Here is a 21,967-nt window from a genome sequence, read left to right as displayed (position 1 = left end):
AAAATAAGTGAAAAGAGAAAGTAGAAATTGGTTAAAGAAGTACTGCAGGATCAAATTGACAGGAATGGAGTTACACAGAAATCACAGGATAGATTTGTAGATTTGTTAAGGGTAGATCTTGGTCTAATGAACTGATTAATAACTATGACATTGTAACAAAAAAACTAGACACAAAAAAAAATAATAATTTTTGGATCATATGCTTAGATACTGTTCTACATGAAGGTAAATATGATTAAAGATTGATGGAAAACTGGAGCAGTGTGGATTGGTTGAAGTCCCCAAGATTCAGTGCTGGTCAATTATTGTTTTCAGCATTTATTAATGATACTGATAAAGTCATATTATGCTTAATGTCTAAGTCGGCAGATGATACAATGGTTGGTAGAGTGGTTTGTGACAGTAATCAGACTACAGTTCTGCAACAAGATCTATGAAAATTAAGCAGATGGGCAGCAGCAATCCAGAATAACATACTAATTAGGTGGTACTAGCCAAGGTTGTGGAGAAAAAAAGAAACCTAGGGGAAATTACAGTCCGATGAAGTTTTCTGAGCAGTCAAGCTGCTAGGACAGCTCATGGGGTTTTGTCAATGATATGCAGCAAGCTGAATTGTGCCAGCTGGTAAAAGGTAAATGATTACAAATAATGTTTTAGTTCTGCACTGCTTGTAGAATTATTTAAGAAATTAATGGGAAATATTCATAACGGGCAATGCTATAAACATTTAAATTTTAGGTAAAAATTCATTCCAAGATCAACTCATGTTGCAAAATACTAATATGGCTCTCATTAACCAATTGGATAGGAAATGATGTGAAACATCATTTAGTATGTTAAATTCATGAGGTTATTTTGCTTATAACTATGAAAAAATTACCATTAGCAATAGATTAATTACTGAATTTCAAATCAATTACATACAACTTAGAAACACTGTATTGCTGATAGCCTGATAAAACAATAGTTTATGGAACATCAATAGGTATTAGAAGTCATGTTGATATAACATGTTACTTTAAAAAGTGAGACCAATAACCAAAGGCAACAGCTTAGTCAAGCTTATCAGCAGAGACTATATGACATAAAGGAGGAAAGGTTTTTTTTTTTTTTTTTTGTTAGCACAAGTTGGTAAGCATACTGGCTAACAAAACAGGCACTGGTAATTATCTCAAATTTCATACCATTAAACATAATTAATATGCTATTAACCAGTAAGCTTTAAAAATAAGTGACATTGAATATTACTGCCAGAGTCCTTCACTCGTTCTCCCGAATTTCATCATTTTATTTGGAGATGTCTTTTATACATCATTAAACCTCTGTTTGGAAAGGGTGGCAGTAAACATTTTAACAGAAAAACAGCCCTGATCAAAAGTATTCAGACACACATAGTTTCAAAAACAAGAAAAGTGCCATTATTTTTTATTTTGCAACTAACTATGTGTGCTGACTGCTAGAGGCCCATTTGTGGACTGGTTTGTGGAGAAATTACAGATGCCAATGAAAAACAGTGACTATGGAACTTTGTGAATGCTGATAGTAGAAGTAGTTGTAGTGGCATGTGAGGCAAGAAAGCAAGTGTATGAGCTTATGCAGCATCAGGCAAAAAAAAAAAAAAAAAAAAATCACACCATTCCCTTCAAATGCCTGTCCAGTTCCTCCTTAAATTTATTTAACCTATCAACTTCCACATCAACAGATGGAAGTTTGTTCCAGCAATTAACCACCCGCTGGCTAAAGGCAAAATTCCGCACATCTATTCTACATCTGTCTTTTCTTAATTTGAATTTATGCCCCTTTAGGTTCGTAATCTGAACAAATGGGAGTATCTCATCAGAATTCAGCGTGCTCAACCCATTCAAGGCCTTATACACCACAATCAGATCACCGCGCAGGTGCCTAGTCTCCAGCCACTGCAATTTGCAGAACTAAAGCCTCTCTTGGTAAGAGGATCCCATCATTCACCTCACCAATCTTGTTGCCCTTCTCTGTACACGATCAAGCAAATCAAGAACCTTCCTAAAATGAGGCCTCCACACCTGTATAGGCAGTACTCAAGGCGTGGCCTGACCATTGCCTTATACAGAGGGACAATCACCTCCTTTTCCCTGCTAGCAAAATTACTATATATCATTGACAAAACCCCATGACCTGCCCTGGAAGCCTGTCTGCATTGCTCAGAAAACTTCATATCTGACTGCACAATTACTCCAAGGTCTTTTTTATTTTCTACCACCTTAAGTTTTTTTTTTTTTTATGTAAACCCCAAACACGAGAGGTATTAGAACCTATAGTACTTAGTACCGTGCTTGGGTTGGAGGTTCAGAAGACAAAAGAAGATATTTGTTGACATTGGACTTAAACTTCTGTAGACTGTAATTTTCAGGAAATACGTATGAAGGAAGGTTGTTCCAGAAAACAGCAGTTGAATGAATAAATGAGAAAGATGAAAAGTTGGTTCTGTGAGTTTGAAGTTGGACAGTGAATGGATGTTGACTGGTGGCGGCACGTGTTCGGACTGTTTTGAAAGAGAGAGCGGGAATTATAGAAGCCAATTCAGAAGAACAGTGCCCATGGAAGTATCTGTAGAAGAGGCAAGCAGCAGAAACAGTACGTCTATGAGACAGCAAGTGGAGAGACTCTGTTAGAGATGAGTCATTAATTAACCTAACTGCCCTCTTCTGAATGGAATCAAGAAGCCTGAGAGAGGATTTGGGAGCATCACCCCAGTTGTGGGAACAATATTCCATGGCTGGGTGGATTTCCAATTTATACAGAGTGAGCAGCTTTTTGGAAGAAAAGTAACGCCGAGAGCGAAAGAGAAAACCAAGTTTTTTAGATGCAGAAGAAGCAATATTTGTAATGTGCTTGTGCCAAGAGAGAGAGAGATTAGAAGTCAGGGTAATCCCCAAAAGAGATATATCTTTTTGCCTAGAAATTGGAGTGTCACTAAAGATAAGCATAGGGGCAGAAGAATCCTTTTTGCGAGATATAAGACAAGACTGAGTTTTAGAAGGGCTGAAATCAACTATGTTGTCTTTGCCCCACTGGAGAATTACCTGAAGATCGGCATTTAATGAATTGGTAGCAGATTTTTGGGAAGTTGAAGCTGATTGAGCAGGACAAGACATTGAGCAGGACAAGACATTGGCAATGCATTCCAATTTCCATTCTCAAAATGGAAATTGGAATGCAATGTGCTATCATCGGCAAAATTATGGATAGGATTTCCAGTCAATGGAAGAAGGTCATTAATATACAAGAGGAAAAGAGTGGGGTAAAGAACTGAACCTTGGGGGACACTGGCATTAGTGGAGAAGTTAGAAGACAGAGAGCCATCTACCATCACCTTCAGTGAGTGGTCAGAGAGAAAACTGGATAACCAGTTACAAAAAACAGTTGGCAAACCATAAGATGGAAGCTTGTTTAGACCTTTATGCCAAACACGATCGAAAGCCTTTGAGATGTCATGAGCAACTACTTGTGTTTCACCGAACCTTTCCATTGAATTAGTTCATAAATGGGTAACATTAGCCAGAATATCACCAGTGGATCGACACTGACAGAATCCATACTGGCGATCGCTGTTCAGATGGAAGGTTTCTAGGTAGTATAAGAGTTGGCGGTTAATTGATTTCTCCATTACTTTAGAAAGAGTAGAAGTAATTGCAATGGGACGATAATTGGATGGGAGGAATTTGTCACCCTTTTTAGGAAATGGCTGGACATGAGGAAATTTCCAAGCAGAAGGAAAAAATATCTTTGGAATAAGAAAGTGAAACAAGGCGGCGAAGAACAGGAGTATGTTCAGGAGCACAGGTTTTGAAAACAAGTGGAGAAATACCATCGGGACCTGGAGCTTTCTTAGCATCAAGATTCGTCAAAATCCTTCTGACATCCTTTTGATGGAAGACCACAGGAGACATTTAATGGAGTGTGTTGGGAATGGTGGGAGGTGTTTTACCAAGATCATTAATACATGAGTTGGAAGAAAAATGGGATGCTAGCAAGTCAGCTTTATCCATGGCTGAAGTGACAGAACCATTTGGTTTGGACAGAGGTGGGAGCAGAGATGGGCAAAAGTTGTGGACAATAGCTATGGCAAGAGACCAGAATGCTCGGCTACCATTTTTGCTTCCTGCCCTAATGGTAGCCTAATGCTCGGCTACCATTAGGGCAGGAAGCAAATTTTCTACTCTTAGACTGTTCAAACTCTAGTTTGGACTGATTAAAAACTGCTTTACAATTGTTGCGAGCTTTGGTGTAGGCAGAAAATGAAACTGAAGAATTAGAAACAAGCCAATTACGATATGCAACATTCTTCTCTTGAACAGCCTTAGCACATTTATTGGAAAACCAAGGTTTAGATAAAGGACGAGATTTTAAAGGGGAGTGTGGGATAAAGGATTCCATTCCTGCAATAGATAATTTCACTGACACAATCTGAGCAAACGTTGACATCAGAAGTTTTGAAACAGTAATCCGACCAAGGAAAAGAAGAAAACAAGTCTCGCAGGTCATCCCATTTTGCATTCTAGTAATGCCAAACAACATGAGGTTGGGAATAGCCATGAGATAAAGGTTCCATTGGAGAAGAGACAAATTGTGATCTGAAGTGCCTAAAGGACCACTCACTTCGACAGTGTACTTAGAAGGGTTGTTTGTGAGAAAAAGATCAAGCGTATTGGCTGTATGATTAGGATTGTCTGGTATTCTTGTAGGTAATTGAACAATCTGTGCAACTTCATTAGTAATTGCAAAAGCCTCAGCATCTCGACCAGCTGGGTCGGTGTGACTAGAAAACAGAAGCCAGCTGGAGTTGTGAACATTAAAATCACCAAGGAAAATTACCTCACTGTTAGGAACGTTGGACTGGAGAAAGTCAAGTTGCAAAGAGCTCCAAGTGATTAGTGGAGTTGGGAGAACGGTAGAGTCAACAGATGAATTTTACACAATGAGGTAGAGAGATTTTAAGCCAGAGAAGATCAAAGAGAGCAGATTCCAAATTGCCAAGTCTCTGACAGGGAATATCAAAACGGACATATGCACAAGTACCACCTTTGAGGAGAAAGGAATCATACAGCGAATAATTTGGGCATCTGAGATGAGCAGTAGTTGAATCAACCGATAACTGAGATTCTGTCAGAAAAAGTACATGGGGTTTGGCAGACTGCAAGTGGAAATGGACATGGTTGAGATTAGAATTGAGACCATGTATATTTGTGAAATGAATTAGAAGTGCTTGGGAGGTTTAGATCTTTTTGCAGATAAGCTTGCTCTATTAGTTTGACAATTCATGGTGTATTCAATAGTAAGAAAAAGTGAGGATGGGACATGCTGTATGAAGTAATGAAATTTTTGGATATGGCGTACACATGGTTAGAATATACCCAGATCCTTGACATAACATGGCCTCGACAATGCTCCCCACATACACAATACTCGGACTCCCTCCAGTCACTATCTGGCAGAGTAGAGGTAGCAAGATTATACACTAGCTAATCCGGAAGCCTCCTAGAGAGTTACCGATAGGTTCGATCCAGTGTACTAACTAGCTGCCGGCCTGCGAACACCGTTTTAGAGCTGTACCCTAGAAATGTAAGGAATATTGGATCTCGCCATGATGTTCACATAACCTCAAAAGTCATCAATCATACCGCATGAAGGAAGAGGTGGGGAAGGGTTGACCGGAACTTAGCTCTACAGACAAAACATGGGTTCCACCACTTCAAGCCTCCAATAAGCAAAGTGGTGGTATTGCACCGGTTGATGAGAGTCATCTACCACCTAGTACTGCCTGGTAACATAGAGGGGTGGTATTCCTCCATGTGGTGTGGGCACCACACCTCGACCCCTGCTTACGTTTGTTCATACCTGGGTGGTCACCCACCATGTACTTGTGCATGGAGGTTATACCCAGGATTACTAACAGTCCCAACATCGTGAAGGTGCAAGCAGAGGATTTGGCTGTTACAGACCGTCCGGACTTCGCCGAAATTGGATCCACTTCACTTGAGTGTCACCCGAATATCAGTTCCATCAGCGTTTTAGATTCCCAGGTAGCAAGTACAGCTTGTCTGGCATATCTGACATGCAAACTAGACAAAATCTGTTCAAGGGGATAGACAGGTGATGCTGGAAAGTGTGTGTGTGGTTTTTTTTTTGATTGATGTTGCATAAGCTTGCTTTCTTGCATTCTTTGTCATCATGCTAATTCTAAAACTAAGATTACACTGAGCTTCTGAATTGGCATCTGTAATTCTGTAAATCATATAATCCAACATCTTTCTTCGAAATATTTGATCATGTAACCAGCATTCATTCGCAGTTTAATTGCATGTTAATTGAACTTGAGTACCACACTGTTGGTACATTTCTCTGGGGTTAGTTCTACCCATATGCAGTAGTTTGCATTTGTCAAGGTTAAACTTCAGTTGCCACTTCTTAGCTCATCTGCCAAAATTATCTAGATCCTGTTGCAGTAGCACACTGCCATTACTATCATTAACACCCCTGCCAACCATTGTATCATCTGCAAACTTCGACACTAAGCCTGATTTACCTTCATCAATATCATTGATAAATATACAAAACAACAGACGACCCAACACCGAAGCCTGTGGGACTCTACTAATAACATTAGTCCACGAAGAGCAGCACCCTTAATTACCACCCTCTGTCTTCTCCCACTCAACCATTCTTTTATCCATTGTAGCAACTTACCCATAATACCATTCTGCTCCAATTTGTACAATAGTCTTCCATGCACAATAGTGTCAAAAGCTTTCCTGAAATCCAAATATATGATATCAAAATTATTTTTTGCGTCCAGTTCCTTTGTAACCACATCATAATATCCTATCAAATTTGTCAGACAAGACTTTCCCTTAACAAACCAATGCTGTGTCTGAATTATTGCTGCTGTCTTGTCTAGATGATCCTGCAATGCATCTTTAACCAGTGACTCCATTATTTTACCCGGAACAGAAGTTACACTAACTGGCCTGTAATTACTTGTGTCACCCTTCGATCCCCCGTTGTGAATTGGGGATACACTTGCACATCTGCAGTCCATGGGGACCTCCCCCGAGTCCAAGGATGCTCTCATAATTATGGCTACGGGTTTTCTTACTACCTTTGCTGCCTCCTTTAATATAACTGGATAGATCCCATCCACCCCAGGTACCTCTCTTATGTTTAACTTCAACAATTTCTCCTCCACTTTGCTCTCAGTTATTACAAAATCATTAAGCACCCTGCTACAATTTGATAACCTTCTGCCATTTTTAAACCTTAATAACTCCTCATGTGTGAATGTAGATGCAAAATACTCATTCAGTTTGTTTGCTATTTGAGAAGGATCATCGATAGTCGAACCATCGATATCAAGTGGACCAATCAGATTCATCTCCTTTCTTTTAGAGTTTATTAGCATTAGCATTAGTAGAGGCATTTGATGCAAGAAAGCAAGCTTATGCAGCATCAGCCAAAAAAAAAAAAAAAAAAAAACCCACTTCCACTTCACCCCTCTGTTCGTTCAAAATACCTGTCCAGCTGAGCCTTAAACTTATTTAGGCTATCAACCTCCACTACAAGGGATGGCAGTCTGTTCCACCAACCAACCACCCGCTGGCTAAAGGCAAATTTCCGCACGTCTATCCTACATCTGTCTTTCCTCAATTTGAATTTATGCCCTCTCAGGTGATTTTTCTGAGCTAGAGGAAGAATCCCATCAGCATTGAGCATGCTTAAACCATTCAAGGCTTTATACACCTCTATCAGATCACCTCGCTGGTGCCTAGTCTCCAGACACTGTAATTTGCAAAACTTAAGCCTTTCCTCGTAAGAGCACCCCTTTGTTCCATTCACTAATCTTGTTGCCCTTCTCTGTACTCGTTCCAGCAGCTGTACATCCTTCTTGAAATGAGGCCTCCAGACCTGTATACAGTACTCTAGGTGTGGCCTGACCATTGCCTTATACAATGGAATAATCACCTCCTTATCCCTGCTGGAAAAATTCCTGTATATCATTGACAATACTCCATGAGCTACTCTTGCAGCCCGTCTGCACTGCTCAGAGAACTTCATATCTGCCTGCACAATCACCCCCAAGTCCCTTTCATTCTCTACCACTGTCAGTGTAGTACCACAGAGTTGATACGTTGCCCTGGGGTTGCTGTTTCCCATGTGTAGTACTTTACATTTGTCAATGTTAAACTTCATTTGCCACCTCTCAGCCCATCTGCTCAACCTTTCCAGATCCTGTTGCAGCAGTGTAGTGTCAGTAGTGTCCTTGACAACCCTGCCAACCTTTGTATCATCTGCAAACTTGGACATTAAGCTTGATATACCATCATCAATATCATTTATAAATACAGAAAACAATAATGGACCCAACACTGAGCCCTGAGGGACTCCACTAATAACATTAGTCCACGATGAGCAGTGTCCATTGATTACCACTCTCTGTCTTCTCCCACTCAACCACCCCTTTATCCATAGCAGCAATTTGCCTCCAATGTCACACTGCTCCAATTTGTGTAGCAGTCTTCCATGTGCAACAGTATCAAAAGCCTTTCTAAGATCCAAGTATATAATATCAAAGTTATTCCCTGCATCCAGTTTTTTTTGTGACTGCATCATAGTATCCAATCAAGTTGGTCAGGCAAGACTTCCAATTAACAAAACCATGCTGTGTCTGAGCTATAACTGAAGTCTTGTCTAAATGATCCTGCAGTGCTTCTTTAACCAGTGCCTCCATTAATTTTCCTGGAACAGAAGTTAAGCTCACAGGTCTATAGTTACTTGTGTCAGCCTTTGATCCTCCTTTGTGAATTGGGGTCACATTTGCACATTTCCAGTCTATGGGTACCTCCCCTGAGTCCAAGGAAGCTCTCATAATTATGGCTAAGGGTTTGCTTACTTCCTTTGCTGCCTCCTTTAATATAACTGGATAGATCCCATCCACCCCGGGTGCCTTTCTTGTGTTTATCTTCAACAGTTTCTCCTCCACTTTACTCCCAGTTATTTCAAGATTCTGTAGCTTACTGCTAGAGTTGAATACACCTCTGGCATTCCCCTTGCTGAATAACTCCTCATGTGTGAATGTCGATGCAAAATATTCATTTAGTTTGTTAGCTACCTGAGCAGGATCATCAACAGTTGACCCATCAATATCAAGTGGACCAATCTGATTCATCCCCTTCCTTCTAGAGTTTACATAAGTAAAGAACTCTTTGCTGTTTTTCTTTGCATCCCTTGCCAAGGATTTCTCGTAATCTGCCTTCGCCTTCCTAACCTCCTTTGTAACTTGGTTGCATATCAACTTGTATCTCATTGTATCTTGTATCTGTGTCATGTGTTAATTTGTAAGTATCCCATGCATTTTTCTTCTCTGCCATATGCCTCATTAGTTCATCTGACATCCATTTTGGCCTAAACCTTGAACAATATTTCTTAGTTGGTATGTAAAGCCTAGTAGCTTCCAAGATATGTTCTTTGAATGCTTCCCATTTTGAATTTGCTGTTGGTAACATCATCAGTTGGTCCCACTGTATAGAATTTAAATACTGTCTCAGTCCATCGTAGTCGCCTTTACGGAAGCAATAACCCTTCCCTTTACCCCTAATGGTAGTTACCTCTTTCAGTAAATCCCACTTCAGCACACTGTGATCACTGCCACCTAGTGGTTCATTTATCTGCAGATTCTTAATGCATGAAGAATCACTGCTGATAATCAAATCAAGAGTATTACTCCCTCTAGTTGCCTCCTGAACATGCTGATGTAGAAAACAATCATCCAATAAATCCACAAAAGCCCTGCTAGTGTGTGAGTAACCAGCCCCCAAATTCCAGTCAATATCTGGGAAATTAAAATCTCCCATTATAAGACTCTCTGATTTACTGGCCCACTCTATTTCCCTGTACAGTTCCTTATTATACTCATCAGAGTCATTAGGCCTATAGCACACTCCTACTCTCAATTTTGATCTCCCAATGCTTATGTCACACCAAACTGACTCAACACTGCACTGTCCAGCGATGTCGACTGGCTTCACTTCCTTGGTTTTTATGTGTTTCTTAACTAATAGCATAACCCCTCCCCCCTTCCTATCCTGTCTATCCTTTCTGTAGACGTTGTACTCCCCAAATTGCAGTTCTGCATCCCTTATATCTGTGTGACACCACGTCTCTGATATCCCAACAATATCTGCCTTTGATGTTTTGAGCAATACCTCAAATTCATCAAATTTATTTACTAAACTCCTAGCATTGGTGTGCACGCAAGTATACCTGCACCTGTTTCTATTCTTAGCTACCCTAACACAACCCATGTGTTTATTTGTACCGCAATGGCTCCCAGCAGTCTCTGAAATACCATGCATCTTGTTTTTCAGGCTTCTGCTCATTCTAATAGAAGCAGTGCAAGAATCTCTTTCACCTCTGCCAGTGGCTACTGTCAATCTATTGGTCTTTGTCTCCCCCCAAGCTAGCAGTTTTCCGACCCACCTAACACTGCCTCGATGGCATCAGCAAATATTCTTGCACCCTTTCTATTTAAGTGTATCCCATCCCTGTAGAAGCAATCTCTCCTGTTAACAAGTACAGTCCAGGCTGAAAAAAATTCTACCCCTTGAGCCTTGCACAAGGGGTGTTTCTTATATAAGTAAAGAAATTCTTGCTGTTTTTCTTAGCATCTTTTGCCAAAGATTTCTTGTAATCTGCCTTGGCCAGCCTAACTTCCTTTGTAACCTGATTACAGACTAGCTTATATCTGCCATAGGCTTCTGAGTTGCTTGATAATTTATATGCATCCCATGCATTTTTCTTCTCTGTCATGAGTCTCATTAGTTCATTTGATAACCATTTAGGCCTAAACCTTGAACAATATTTCTTAATAGGTATGAAACTTTTAGTCATTAACTCACTTCACTATCCTCTTTTCAGTGGAGACTAGAAGCCCAAGAGAGGTTGGGGGCTTCACTCCAATGAGGAAAAAATATATTCTATGGTAGAGTGGATTTGAGACTTGTGAGCAGAGTGAGCACTTGTTTAGAAGAAAAGTACTATAATGCTGAGAGTGAAGGAGAAACCCTAGTTTTTTGGATGCAGAAAAAGCAATAGTTGTGTTGCATAAACATATCTAATTGCTTCTAATACTATTTGTGCAGCACAAGGTTTGTTGAATGGAAAATGGAATGTAGTGTGCTATCATTAGCAAAATCATGGATATGATTTCTATTCAGTGGAAGGTCATGTTAATATACAAGAGGAAAATTATGGGAGAAATAATTGAACCTTGGAGCACATCAGCATTTATGGAGAATTTAGAAGGCAGAGCACCACTTCTGTTACACCATCAGTGGCACCACTTCTGTTACACCATCAGTGATGGTGTAACAGAAGTGGAGTACTGATGGACAGAAGTGCAGCCAACAGCTTTGGAAAGAGATCAGAATGATCAACTACCATATGGACAAGCAAATGTTCTACTGGTTAGGCTATCAAATGGAGTTTGGACTGATTGGATACTATGATGCAGTCACAAAAGAACTGGATGCAGGGAATAACTTTGATATTATATACCTGGATCTTAGAAAGGCTTTTGATACTGCTGCACATGGAAGACTGCTGCACAAATTGGAGGCAAATTGCTGCTATGGATAAACGGGTGGTTGAGGGGAAGAAGACAGAGAGTGGTAATCAATGGACACTGCTCATCGTGGACTAATGTTATTAGTGGAGTCCCTCAGAGTTCAGTGTTGGGTTCATTATTGTTTTCTGTATTTATAAATAATATTGATGATGGTATATCAAGCTTAATGTCCAAGTTTGCAGACGATACGAAGGCTGACAGGGTTGTTAAGGACACTACTGACGCTATGCTGCTGCAACAAGATTTGGAAAGGTTGAGCAGATGGGCTGAGAGGTGGCAAATGAAGTTTAATGTTGATAAATGTAAAGTACCACATATGAGAAACAGCAACCCCAGAGCAGCGTACCAACTCTGTGGTGCTACACTGACAGTGGTAGAGAATGAAAAGGACTTGGGGGTAATTGTGCAAGCAGATATGAAATTCTCTGAGCAGCGCAGCTGGGCTGGAAGAGTAGCTCATGGTGTCTTATCAATGATATACAGGAATTTTTCTAGCAGGGATAAGGAGGTGATTATTCCCTTGTATAAGGCAATGGTCAGGCCACACATTGAGTACTGTATACAGGTCTGGAGGCCTCATTTAAAGAAGGGTATAGAGCCTGCTGTAACGAGTACAGAGAAGGGCAACAAGATTAGTGAATGGAACAAAGGGTTGCTCTTACGAAGAAAGGTTTAAGTTTTGCAAATTACAGTGTCTGGAGACTAGGCTGTTGTTGTTATTTGGTTTTTAGGAGCATTAGCAACTAAGGCCATATTGCTCCGGGATATGCGGTGGTCATTCCCTGACCTTTCCACATCCTCCGTTTTTGGTGGGGACGGGCTCGAATCCCGGTCTAATCAAGAAGCGTGTTCTACGCACTGCTGCTCCTTCCCACCTGGCTACGGAGGTGCCCTGGAGACTAGGCATCGGCGAGGTGCTCTGATAGAGGTGTATAAAGCTTTGAATGGTTTGAGCATGCTCAGTGCTGATGGGATTCTCCCTCTTGCTCAGAATAATCACCTGAGAAGGCATAAATTCAAATTGAGGAAAGACAGATGTAGGATAGATGTGCAGAAATTTGCCTTTAGTCAGCGGGTAGTTGGTTGGTGGAACAGACTTCCATCCCTTGTTGCGGAAGTTGATAGCCTAAATAAATTTAAGGCTCAGCTGGACATGTATTTTAAAAAATGGAGGGGTGAAGTGGAAATTTTTTTTTTTTTTTGGCTGATGCTGCATAAGCTTGCTTTCTTGCATCAAATGCCTCTACTAATCCCAATGATTAATATTAATAACTATTTTGCAAGTGTTGTATTGTTACTATTTTTATTTATAAGCCCAGAGACTTAAAATATATTGTTCTGTGTTATATGGCTGTAAAAATCTAATCTTCATGTTGTATGGACTGAAAAGCCCAGAATTACTTACAGGGAAAAACACTATTCCTGTCTCTCTCTCTTTGTGTGTGTGTGTGTGTGTGTGTGTGTGTGTGTGTGTGTGTGTGTGTGTGTGTGAGTGAGTGAGTGAGTGAGTGAGTGAGTGAGTGAGTGAGTGAGTGAGTGAGTGAGTGAGTGAGTGAGTGAGTGAGTGAGTGAGTGAGTGAGTGAGTGAGTGAGTGAGTGAGTGAGTGAGTGAGTGAGTGAGTGAGTGAGTGAGTGAGTGAGTGAGTGAGTGAGTGAGTGAGTGAGTGAGTGAGTGAGTGAGTGAGTGAGTGAGTGAGTGAGTGAGTGAGTGAGTGAGTGAGTGAGTGAGTGAGTGAGTGAGTGAGTGAGTGAGTGAGTGAGTGAGTGAGTGAGTGAGTGAGTGAGTGAGTGAGTGAGTGAGTGAGTGAGTGAGTGAGTGAGTGAGTGAGTGAGTGAGTGAGTGAGTGAGTGAGTGAGTGAGTGAGTGAGTGAGTGAGTGAGTGAGTGAGTGAGTGAGTGAGTGAGTGAGTGAGTGAGTGAGTGAGTGAGTGAGTGAGTGAGTGAGTGAGTGAGTGAGTGAGTGAGTGAGTGAGTGAGTGAGTGAGTGAGTGAGTGAGTGTGTGTGTGTGTGTGTGTGTGTGTGTGTGTGTGTGTGTGTGTGTGTGCACGCGCGCGCATGCATGCATGTTTAATGGCACAAAAGCTGCTGTGGCTATAGTGTGCCTATTCATAGCAATGTTATAAATAATAATTAATATGAATTCAGCTCCATTTCATTTCAGCTCAGAAACTATTTATATTCAATAATAGATTCCAATTTCTTTCAAAAAACAGTAAAGTTCACTAATATTTGCCTTCTCTCCAATGATATGATTTAATGTCATCAATTTTCAGAGATTAGCCAGAGAAAGAAATACTGAAGTTCGATTTTGTCGATAATGTGCACAGTCGATCAAAATATGTTTGACTGTTTGATGTTCCGAGCAGTGTGAACACTGAGGAGGATCATTGCCTGTGAGTAGATGGAGGTGAGTCAGATGAGTATGTCCTATTCTAATCCTGTGCAAGTACTACTTCTCGCCGAACTGTCTGAATCCTTGAGTGCCAAAATTTCGGATCTTGTTTCAATTGGAAGAGCTTATTATTTGTTTGTTTATGCCATAGCTCTGTCCACTGTGCATGGTATGCTGTTTGAATTATGATATTATAATCAGAAGCTGGAATGAAGACAGAGGTTAAGTTTAAAGTTGATGGATTTTTAGCAGAAATATCAGCCAGTTCATTCCCTTTAATGCCTGAATGTGCTGGAATCCAGCAAAATTTCACTAGTTGTTGGCAGTCTTCAATTTTCAACAGTAAAATCCTGATCTTATTATAATAACAGGGCGATCCTTGTGAAAGGGATTCTGCATTGCTCTAATTGAGCTGAGAGTCAGTGTAAACTAAATATTTTGCAGATGGGTGAAGATTCAAATTTTCTAGAGCTAATTGTATTGCATATAGTTCCACTGAAAGGCTGCTGTACTCAGGTGGAAGAGAAGCTGATATGATAGCAGAGAGAAACACTGCTGCTGCTCCAACAGTTGAGTGAGATTTGGAACCGTCAGTATATATATCGGTATAAAGTCAGCATAGTTTTGAATATGGCTAACATGGAGTTGTTGCACATTTAGAGTCGGTAGATAGTTCTTTCCCCATTGAAGAAAATATGTATCACACGTCAGTTGAGGAAAGATGGTCCATGGTGGAGGAGAGTAATTTTTTACCTGTTGCCTATTGTGGAGAGGAACATTCCAATTCTGTGTTATTTCAAGAAGCCATTGGCCTACTGGTCGTATTTTACTTGGTTTATTTCTATAGAGATTGTGAAATGGTGGGTTAAAGAGGTATGGCTGAATAGGGTGCAGAGAGCAACTTTGTATTTTGGCTGCATATTTAAGGAGGTACAGAGAGGGCTCATGGGCTTCAATGTATAGAATATAGGTTGGAGATGTCCTATAAGCGCCAAGAGCAATCCACAGTGCATTGTGTTGTATAGGATTCAGCCAATGCAATACACTCCTTTGGGCAGAATCATAAACTGGAGCACCATAATCCAAATGGGATCTAATCAGTGCTCTTTATAAGAGCAGCAAAGTTATACGATCTGCTCCCCAAGATAGGGCAGACAATGCTCTTAGCATGTTCAGCTTTTTCAGACAGGTAGTGCGTATTAATTTAATGTGCCAAAAGAAGTTTAACTTGATGTCGAGGATCAATCCCAGGAATCTGATATTATCGGCAATTCGAATTGTGCAATTTGATATCCGAAATTCAGGGTCTATATGCAATTTGTGTTGATTGCAGAAGTGGATCGCAAACTTTTCCAATATGAAAGACGATATCCGTTGAGCTCAGCCCACTTTTGCACTTTATTGAGGGTCATCTGCAGTTGCCATTCAATAGATGTCATGTTTGAAGAATGGCAAGTAATAGAGAGATCATCAGCATAAAGATATATGCCTCCACAGTATTTGGGAGTTGTTTTGTAATGGAATCAATTCTAAGGGCAAATAGGGTTGCACTCAGTACTGACCCTTGCGGTACTCCTTTTTCCTGTGAGAAGATAGTAGAAAGGGAGTTTTGATATTGAACCTGGAAAGTGCGGCTTTGGAGGAAGTTCTTAATAAATATGGGCAGGTTGCCACGTAGATCAAGAGTATGAAGGTCACTGAGAATGCCATACCGCCAGGTGGTATCAAATGCCTTCTCTATATCTATGGAGACCATAACACTATTCCTCTGTCTGAGAGACAGAGCTAACTACAGCTTTGATCGAAGAGGACTTAAAAATTTCCTCCTGTCATTGAGAGGCCGCCTCAAATCCAGTCCTCTCCAATGAGTAACAAGTTGCAAAATCACTATACTATCACAGAAGACATGAAGCTGAAGATTATGATACAAACTGATTGTGATATGCTACATTCTTATCTTGAATAATCCTAGCACATTTATTGTTAAACCAGGGTTTACATAAGGGACAAGATTTGAAGGTGGAATGCAATAGAGAATAATGGATTTCATCCTTACAAGAATAATTTCACTGATATGAAATAAACAGCAAACACTGCATCAGAAAATTCAAAACAGTAATTCAACCAGGAAAAAGAATAGAAATCACATGGATCATCCCATTTCACATTCCTGTAATGCCAGATGATACAAGGCTGAGAATGTCCATTGAGAAAGAGAGGCTCCACTGGTGAAGAGATCATCACCAAGTTGTGATCTGAAGTGAGAGAACCACTAACATTGACTGTGTACGTTTTTTGTTGGTCGTTGGTGGGAAAAAGATCAAGGGTGTTTAGGATTTTCTGGTATTCTGGTAGGTAAACGAATGAAGTAATGAAGTGTGCAAGATTATTAATAACAGAAAAAGCCTCAGCATCTCAATCAGCTTGGTCTGTGTAACTAGAAAACTGAGCCAACTCAAGTTGCGAACATCAAGGAAAACTACCTCATTGATTAGAAAGTTAGGCTGGAGAAGTCAAGTTTCAAAGAAATTAAATCAAAAATCACTGATGGCCTTAACGGACAATTTAATATTCTGGGGTACAAGTGTTATGATTTTTTCTTCTACATATGATAGGTATAATTCAGATGGGGGGAGATAGAGAGAGACAGAGACGATGAAATTCTCATCTCTATAGGCAACATTGAAAACCTATACATTAATTTCAACCTGAAAGGTGAAACGGACTATATTTAAAGGAATGAGTGAGTACAATTAACCAGATCTCCATTTATCTCTAATAAAAAAACAAATAAAGATTAGTATGCTTCAGTTCACTGTTTATGTATATAAAGAGGTGACTTTATATGATACAAAAATTTCTGACAAATCTAATACAACATTACTAATCCAAATCTAACTGGTGCATGAAGAAATTTTAATTTTAACTAAATACACTGTTGTTTGTTTGTTATTTGATTTTTAGGAGCATTAGCAACTAAGGCCATATTGCTCTGGGATATGCGGTGGGCATTCCCTGACCTTTCCGCATCCTCCATATTTGGTGGTGACAGGCTCGAACCCCGGTCTAATCAAGAAGCGTGTGCTACGCACTGCTGCTGCTCCTTCCCACCTGGCTACGGAGGCGCCTCTAAAATACACTGAAAGACCTGCAAAGATTGAATTTCTATATGAAACTATCAGTCAGAGGGAGCACCGATTTTGTGTATTAGTATTAGTAGCAGCAAATGATACAAGGAAATAAGCTTGAGGGGGGAAAAAAAATTCCCACATCACCTGTCCATTCATCTAATCATTTGTTGAACTCTTCCTTAAATTTATTTCAAACTGACCATTTCTAAAATGTGACATGGAAATTTGTCCAAACAATCAACTACTCTCTTGCTGAAAGTAAATTTTCACACATTTATCCTGCAACCATCCTTCCTCAATTTAAATTTATGTCCCCTCATGTGGGTTATCAACAACAATAAGCAACAGAGGATGCCAGCTGCATTTAGCTTACTCAACCAGAATTCGTAGAAGAAACTGAATGAGATATTTAAGGCATTGAATGGATTGATCTGGCCTTGAAAAAAAAAAAAAACTCACAGATCTGATTCAAGATGCAGTAATTTACAAAACTGAGGTCATTCTTGGTAAGAGTATTTTTTTGTTACCCTTGCTAACCTTGTTGCTCTTCTCTGCACCTGTTCTCAACAGTTATGCATTCTTCCTAAAACAAGACTGTATGCGGTACTCGACAAGGCCTAATCATTGCTTTATACTATAGAATAAATACAACCTTATCCCTGCTGGAACAATTCCTGCATATCATTGACAAAACCTCATGAGCTGTACTAGCTGCTAGTCTACACTGCTCAAAGAACAACATGTCAGATGGCACATTTATCCCCGTCTTTTTCATTCTCCATACCCTGAATGTGTTATGACATTCATGGTAGTGGAGTGAGTACATTAGTCTGGGCTCTGCTTTCTTACTACCACCTAAATGTGGTAGCTTGCATTCATCAATGTTAAACTTTAATTGTCACTTTTTAGCATATTTGGCTAATTTTTCTAGATCTTGTTGCAGTAGAATACCCTGATTATTGTTGTTGACCACTGAATGGAATTATAGTATAAATTATAAAAATTATATATAATTCTTATAGTTATTTATAAAAAGTATATTTTGTATAAATAAATTATAAAAATCCCTCCCTATTAACTTTGACAGTAATATATTTAAGGAGATCATACATCAGTATACTATGATCATTGTCACCTGTGGTTCCTTTAATATCTGGCAGTTCAAATGCATGAAGAGTCACTATTGAAAACACTGGCCAACAAAAGTAAATGTTTTTCATACCTCCAGAGCAAAAGTTGCAGATTCTAAAGGAAACTGATCTGCTTTTCCAAAAATACCAACATTGTGGCTTTGTCACGTCTCCATTGAAGTCTATACTGAAAATTTATTAACTTAATGAATGACCAATTTAAAATATCATAAATAATACATATACTATCTTAAAAATGAGTGATATTCATTTCAAAATATTTTAATCAAACATATAATGCACTATATACATTCTAATTTCCATAGAATTTTTTTATAGTCCAATTTCCTTTCTACTTAAAAAACCAGCACTAATCTCCCATCATGGCTTTATCCCAGTGACCTTAGTACTACTTTTCCATTGTGGATATGTTCTCATGAAAGTGTTCCCTTGCTCTTTACTGATGTCACCCAAGTTTTGAGAGAAAAACTAAGATGGAATGAAGAAAATGGTTTTCTTCTTACAAGATATCCAAGTATAACTGGAACTGCTTTAAATGATCACCAAGCTGTTAGGTCAGTATTATATCCTGTAGGTTTGTTGCATATACATTATCTTTGAGGAGTTTCTTGAGGGTCCAAGAAAACTGTTTCTTTTAGTTTTGCATCTGTTAAATTGGGAAACATTTCCCTTAGGTAGCGGGATCCATTTCCGATTTTATCCAAAGCATTACCAAAATTCTTCATTAATCCATGCTTTATTATTATATGCAAAGATAGAAGAAGAACCTTTTTTAGTTTAACCAGTGGAATATATTTTGTGTTACTTCTCTCTGGTAAAAATTCATTGAGTAGTCCAATAACCTTAAATTCACTTTAGACATTCCAAGCAAAAGTCAAGATTCTTTAATGCTGAGGCCCTTGGACATACTTTTATATGTTTCTTTCAAGCCAACATGAAGTAGAGAAATTGATAAGAAAGTATTTCCATTGTACACTAAAAGTGCTTTTAAACTTAATTTTGAAGCATCAATATTGATTACGATTCTTTTCAATACTCAGTTCATTTAGAATACCATTTATATCTTTTCAGAAACAGATACCGTCTTCCATAACAAAATGTATTGAAAACACTGTGAATTTTCGATATACTGTAATTTTAGTTCCTGCTTCAAATAACTTCCACTATTGTTAATATAAAATCAAGAAGTTCTGCTTACTCTTCAGATTAGTTTAAATCATGAATTAAGTCATTCAACTCTTCTTGCTTAATTAAGTATGGCCCATTATAATTTTCTGGTTGAAAGTCCAAATCTATCAAAGTGAACAGTGCTGCAAAGTCTGCAACACAAGAATCCTTGCTACATTCATCCCTGTTTCCTATATCTCATAATTTTGGGCGATATATTATTGGCTGGTCTTCATTATGTGGAATAGGCTTTATTGAAGATGATCAGTTCGGATATTTGATGCAGTGCTTGCTTTTTCAGGACATCCCTGATGTTTTTATCATGCAGGAATATCAATAGTCAATGTGAATGTGAGGTTCTAGCCACACCACAAGAAGATCAAATGGCATAATTTTAATTTTCACAGTTAGCTGCATCCTCAGATTTGTGGTGCAGGTAATATAGCATATTATGTCCTGATCACAATTGGAGACCAAATTATGTCCTGATCACCAACCTTGCATCCAAAGTACACAGAATATGCACATTTAGTAATACAGTAGATTTTTTAACCCTGCGTTTTTGTTCTAAACCATCCATACATTGCAAAAATTGCCAGGCTGATTCAGACAGTTCATTTGCTTCAAGACAGTATTCACATTAAGACAGTATTGTCTCTGGAAATTTTTAGTTTTCTGGAGTCAGTACAGTAAATTTAGTGGTTATATTTCATTTGCTTAAAATGAATATTGTTTTTCAAAAGATATTTAGTAAGACACAGTAAGCTGATAGCAGTAGTAGTAATAGAAAAGGTGACATAACACTTAAATGAAAAGCTGAAAAGGAATAGTGACTTATGGGAAAAACTGAATTAGCTGAGCAACATTTCCATTCAGCTGAGCCAAAAAAACTGAACAGAATTCCTTTTAAATATAATTATAATACAAACACAATAAACAATCTCTAGAGAAAGCGTAACGGAATATATGAATATAAATAAACATTAAACTGAAAGCTATTAAATGTATTACTAATTTGTACTGAGCTGTAACTGTTTTCACACTAATATGAAAATTAAATAGATTTTCCATTCTAATGACAAAAAAAAATTCAATCGTTTACACAAAATAACAAGTTTGTACATTAGTAGTAGCTAATTTCCTGCATCTTATCAAGGTGTCAAATCACTAGTACATTAAATGTATCTAACTTCCTGTGGGGTATATATTACAATTTTTCAAAATGAGACAATGTTGGGGGGGGGGAGACTTCACTTTGTACGCTGTTTTATACCTATTAGTGAAGCTAAGAGAGATAACAAGTAACTTCAAATATCCATATTTAATTGTAACAATTCTTATGGCAAACAGTATGTAAACTAGCTTTTGTTGAAGAAATGTATTGTGCTTCAGCTACATAGTCTTGTTAAATTACCTGTTTTTTCCACTGATTTATTGCACTCCTCTACAATCTGTTCTCGTGTTTGGGCATCAGGATAGGGATCCTGCTCATAATACTTTTCTAAAACTGCCAAATGGGCAGTTTTAAAAGTAAATCTCTCCCTCTTCAGAGGAATGAGGTCCCCAGTTTCTGATACCATCCATTTAACTCCAGAATTTGGGCACATTTGAGCTAGAGAGAGAGATTATTTTCAGTTGCGTAAAAACTTGCATGTAAAAATAAAAATTTTATAGAACTCTGTCTACATGTCATTCTGCTATATAAACCTACTGTTTCAATTACACTCTTCTTATACTATGTGCAATATTGTGCAAAAACTACACACTATAATGTTGGTTACAGTATATAGGATATGTTTCTCTTAGTCATCAACACTGCATAATTAAGTAGGAGTAGCAATGAAGTATGAACTTTTTTTTTTTAACATAAGAAGTATTATATATTTAGTGTAGCATTCTTTTAAATGTATTATAAGTATTGATAATAGCAGTACCCACTTAAAATATTATTAGTATTGCTGTTTTCAACATATAATATTAGTAAACAGGTATTTAAATAATTTTACATAAATACAAGATAATATTAACATTGTATATGGTAAATAATATGACAATAAACTATCTTTTGTTGGAGAAATTCATTGTGCTTCAGCTACATAGTCTTGTCAAATTACCTGTTTTTTCCACAGCTCTATTGCACTCCTCTACAATCAGTTCTCGTGTTTCGGCATCAGGATAGGGATCCTGCTCATAATACTTTTCTAAAACTGTCAAATGGGCAGTTTTAAAAGTAAATCTCTCCCTTTTCAGAGGAATAAGGTCCCCAGTTTCTGATACCATCGATTTTACTCCAGAATCTGGACCCATTTGAGCTAGAGAGAGATTATTTTCAGTTGTGTAAATTTATAATTAAAAATATAAATTTTATAGAACTTCTGCCTATAATCTCATTTTGATAGACAAACCTAATGTTCTAATACTGATATTATACTAGGTGTAATACCATTGAAACTATAAATTACCATC

General features: G+C 38.5%; 1 protein-coding gene across 1 annotated transcript in view; it reads right to left on the bottom strand.

Moving 5' to 3' along the window:
• Positions 1–21,967, bottom strand: part of LOC150085552 (homeobox-containing protein 1-like) — a 425,950-nt gene that overhangs the window by 78,299 nt on the left and 325,684 nt on the right. The window contains exons 7-8 of the mRNA XM_090374597.1: positions 21,616–21,813; positions 20,916–21,113 (exon numbers count right to left, since the gene is read on the bottom strand). Coding sequence (XP_090230723.1) covers positions 20,916–21,113; positions 21,616–21,813 — 396 coding nt within the window. The remainder of the gene's footprint in view (positions 1–20,915; positions 21,114–21,615; positions 21,814–21,967) is intronic.

Source organism: Mastigoproctus giganteus, chromosome 5, assembly GCF_048544385.1.
Source record: "Mastigoproctus giganteus isolate SK-2022 chromosome 5, ASM4854438v1, whole genome shotgun sequence".
NCBI lineage: Eukaryota > Metazoa > Arthropoda > Arachnida > Uropygi > Thelyphonidae > Mastigoproctus > Mastigoproctus giganteus.
This window is presented reverse-complemented; position numbering and strand designations above follow the sequence as displayed.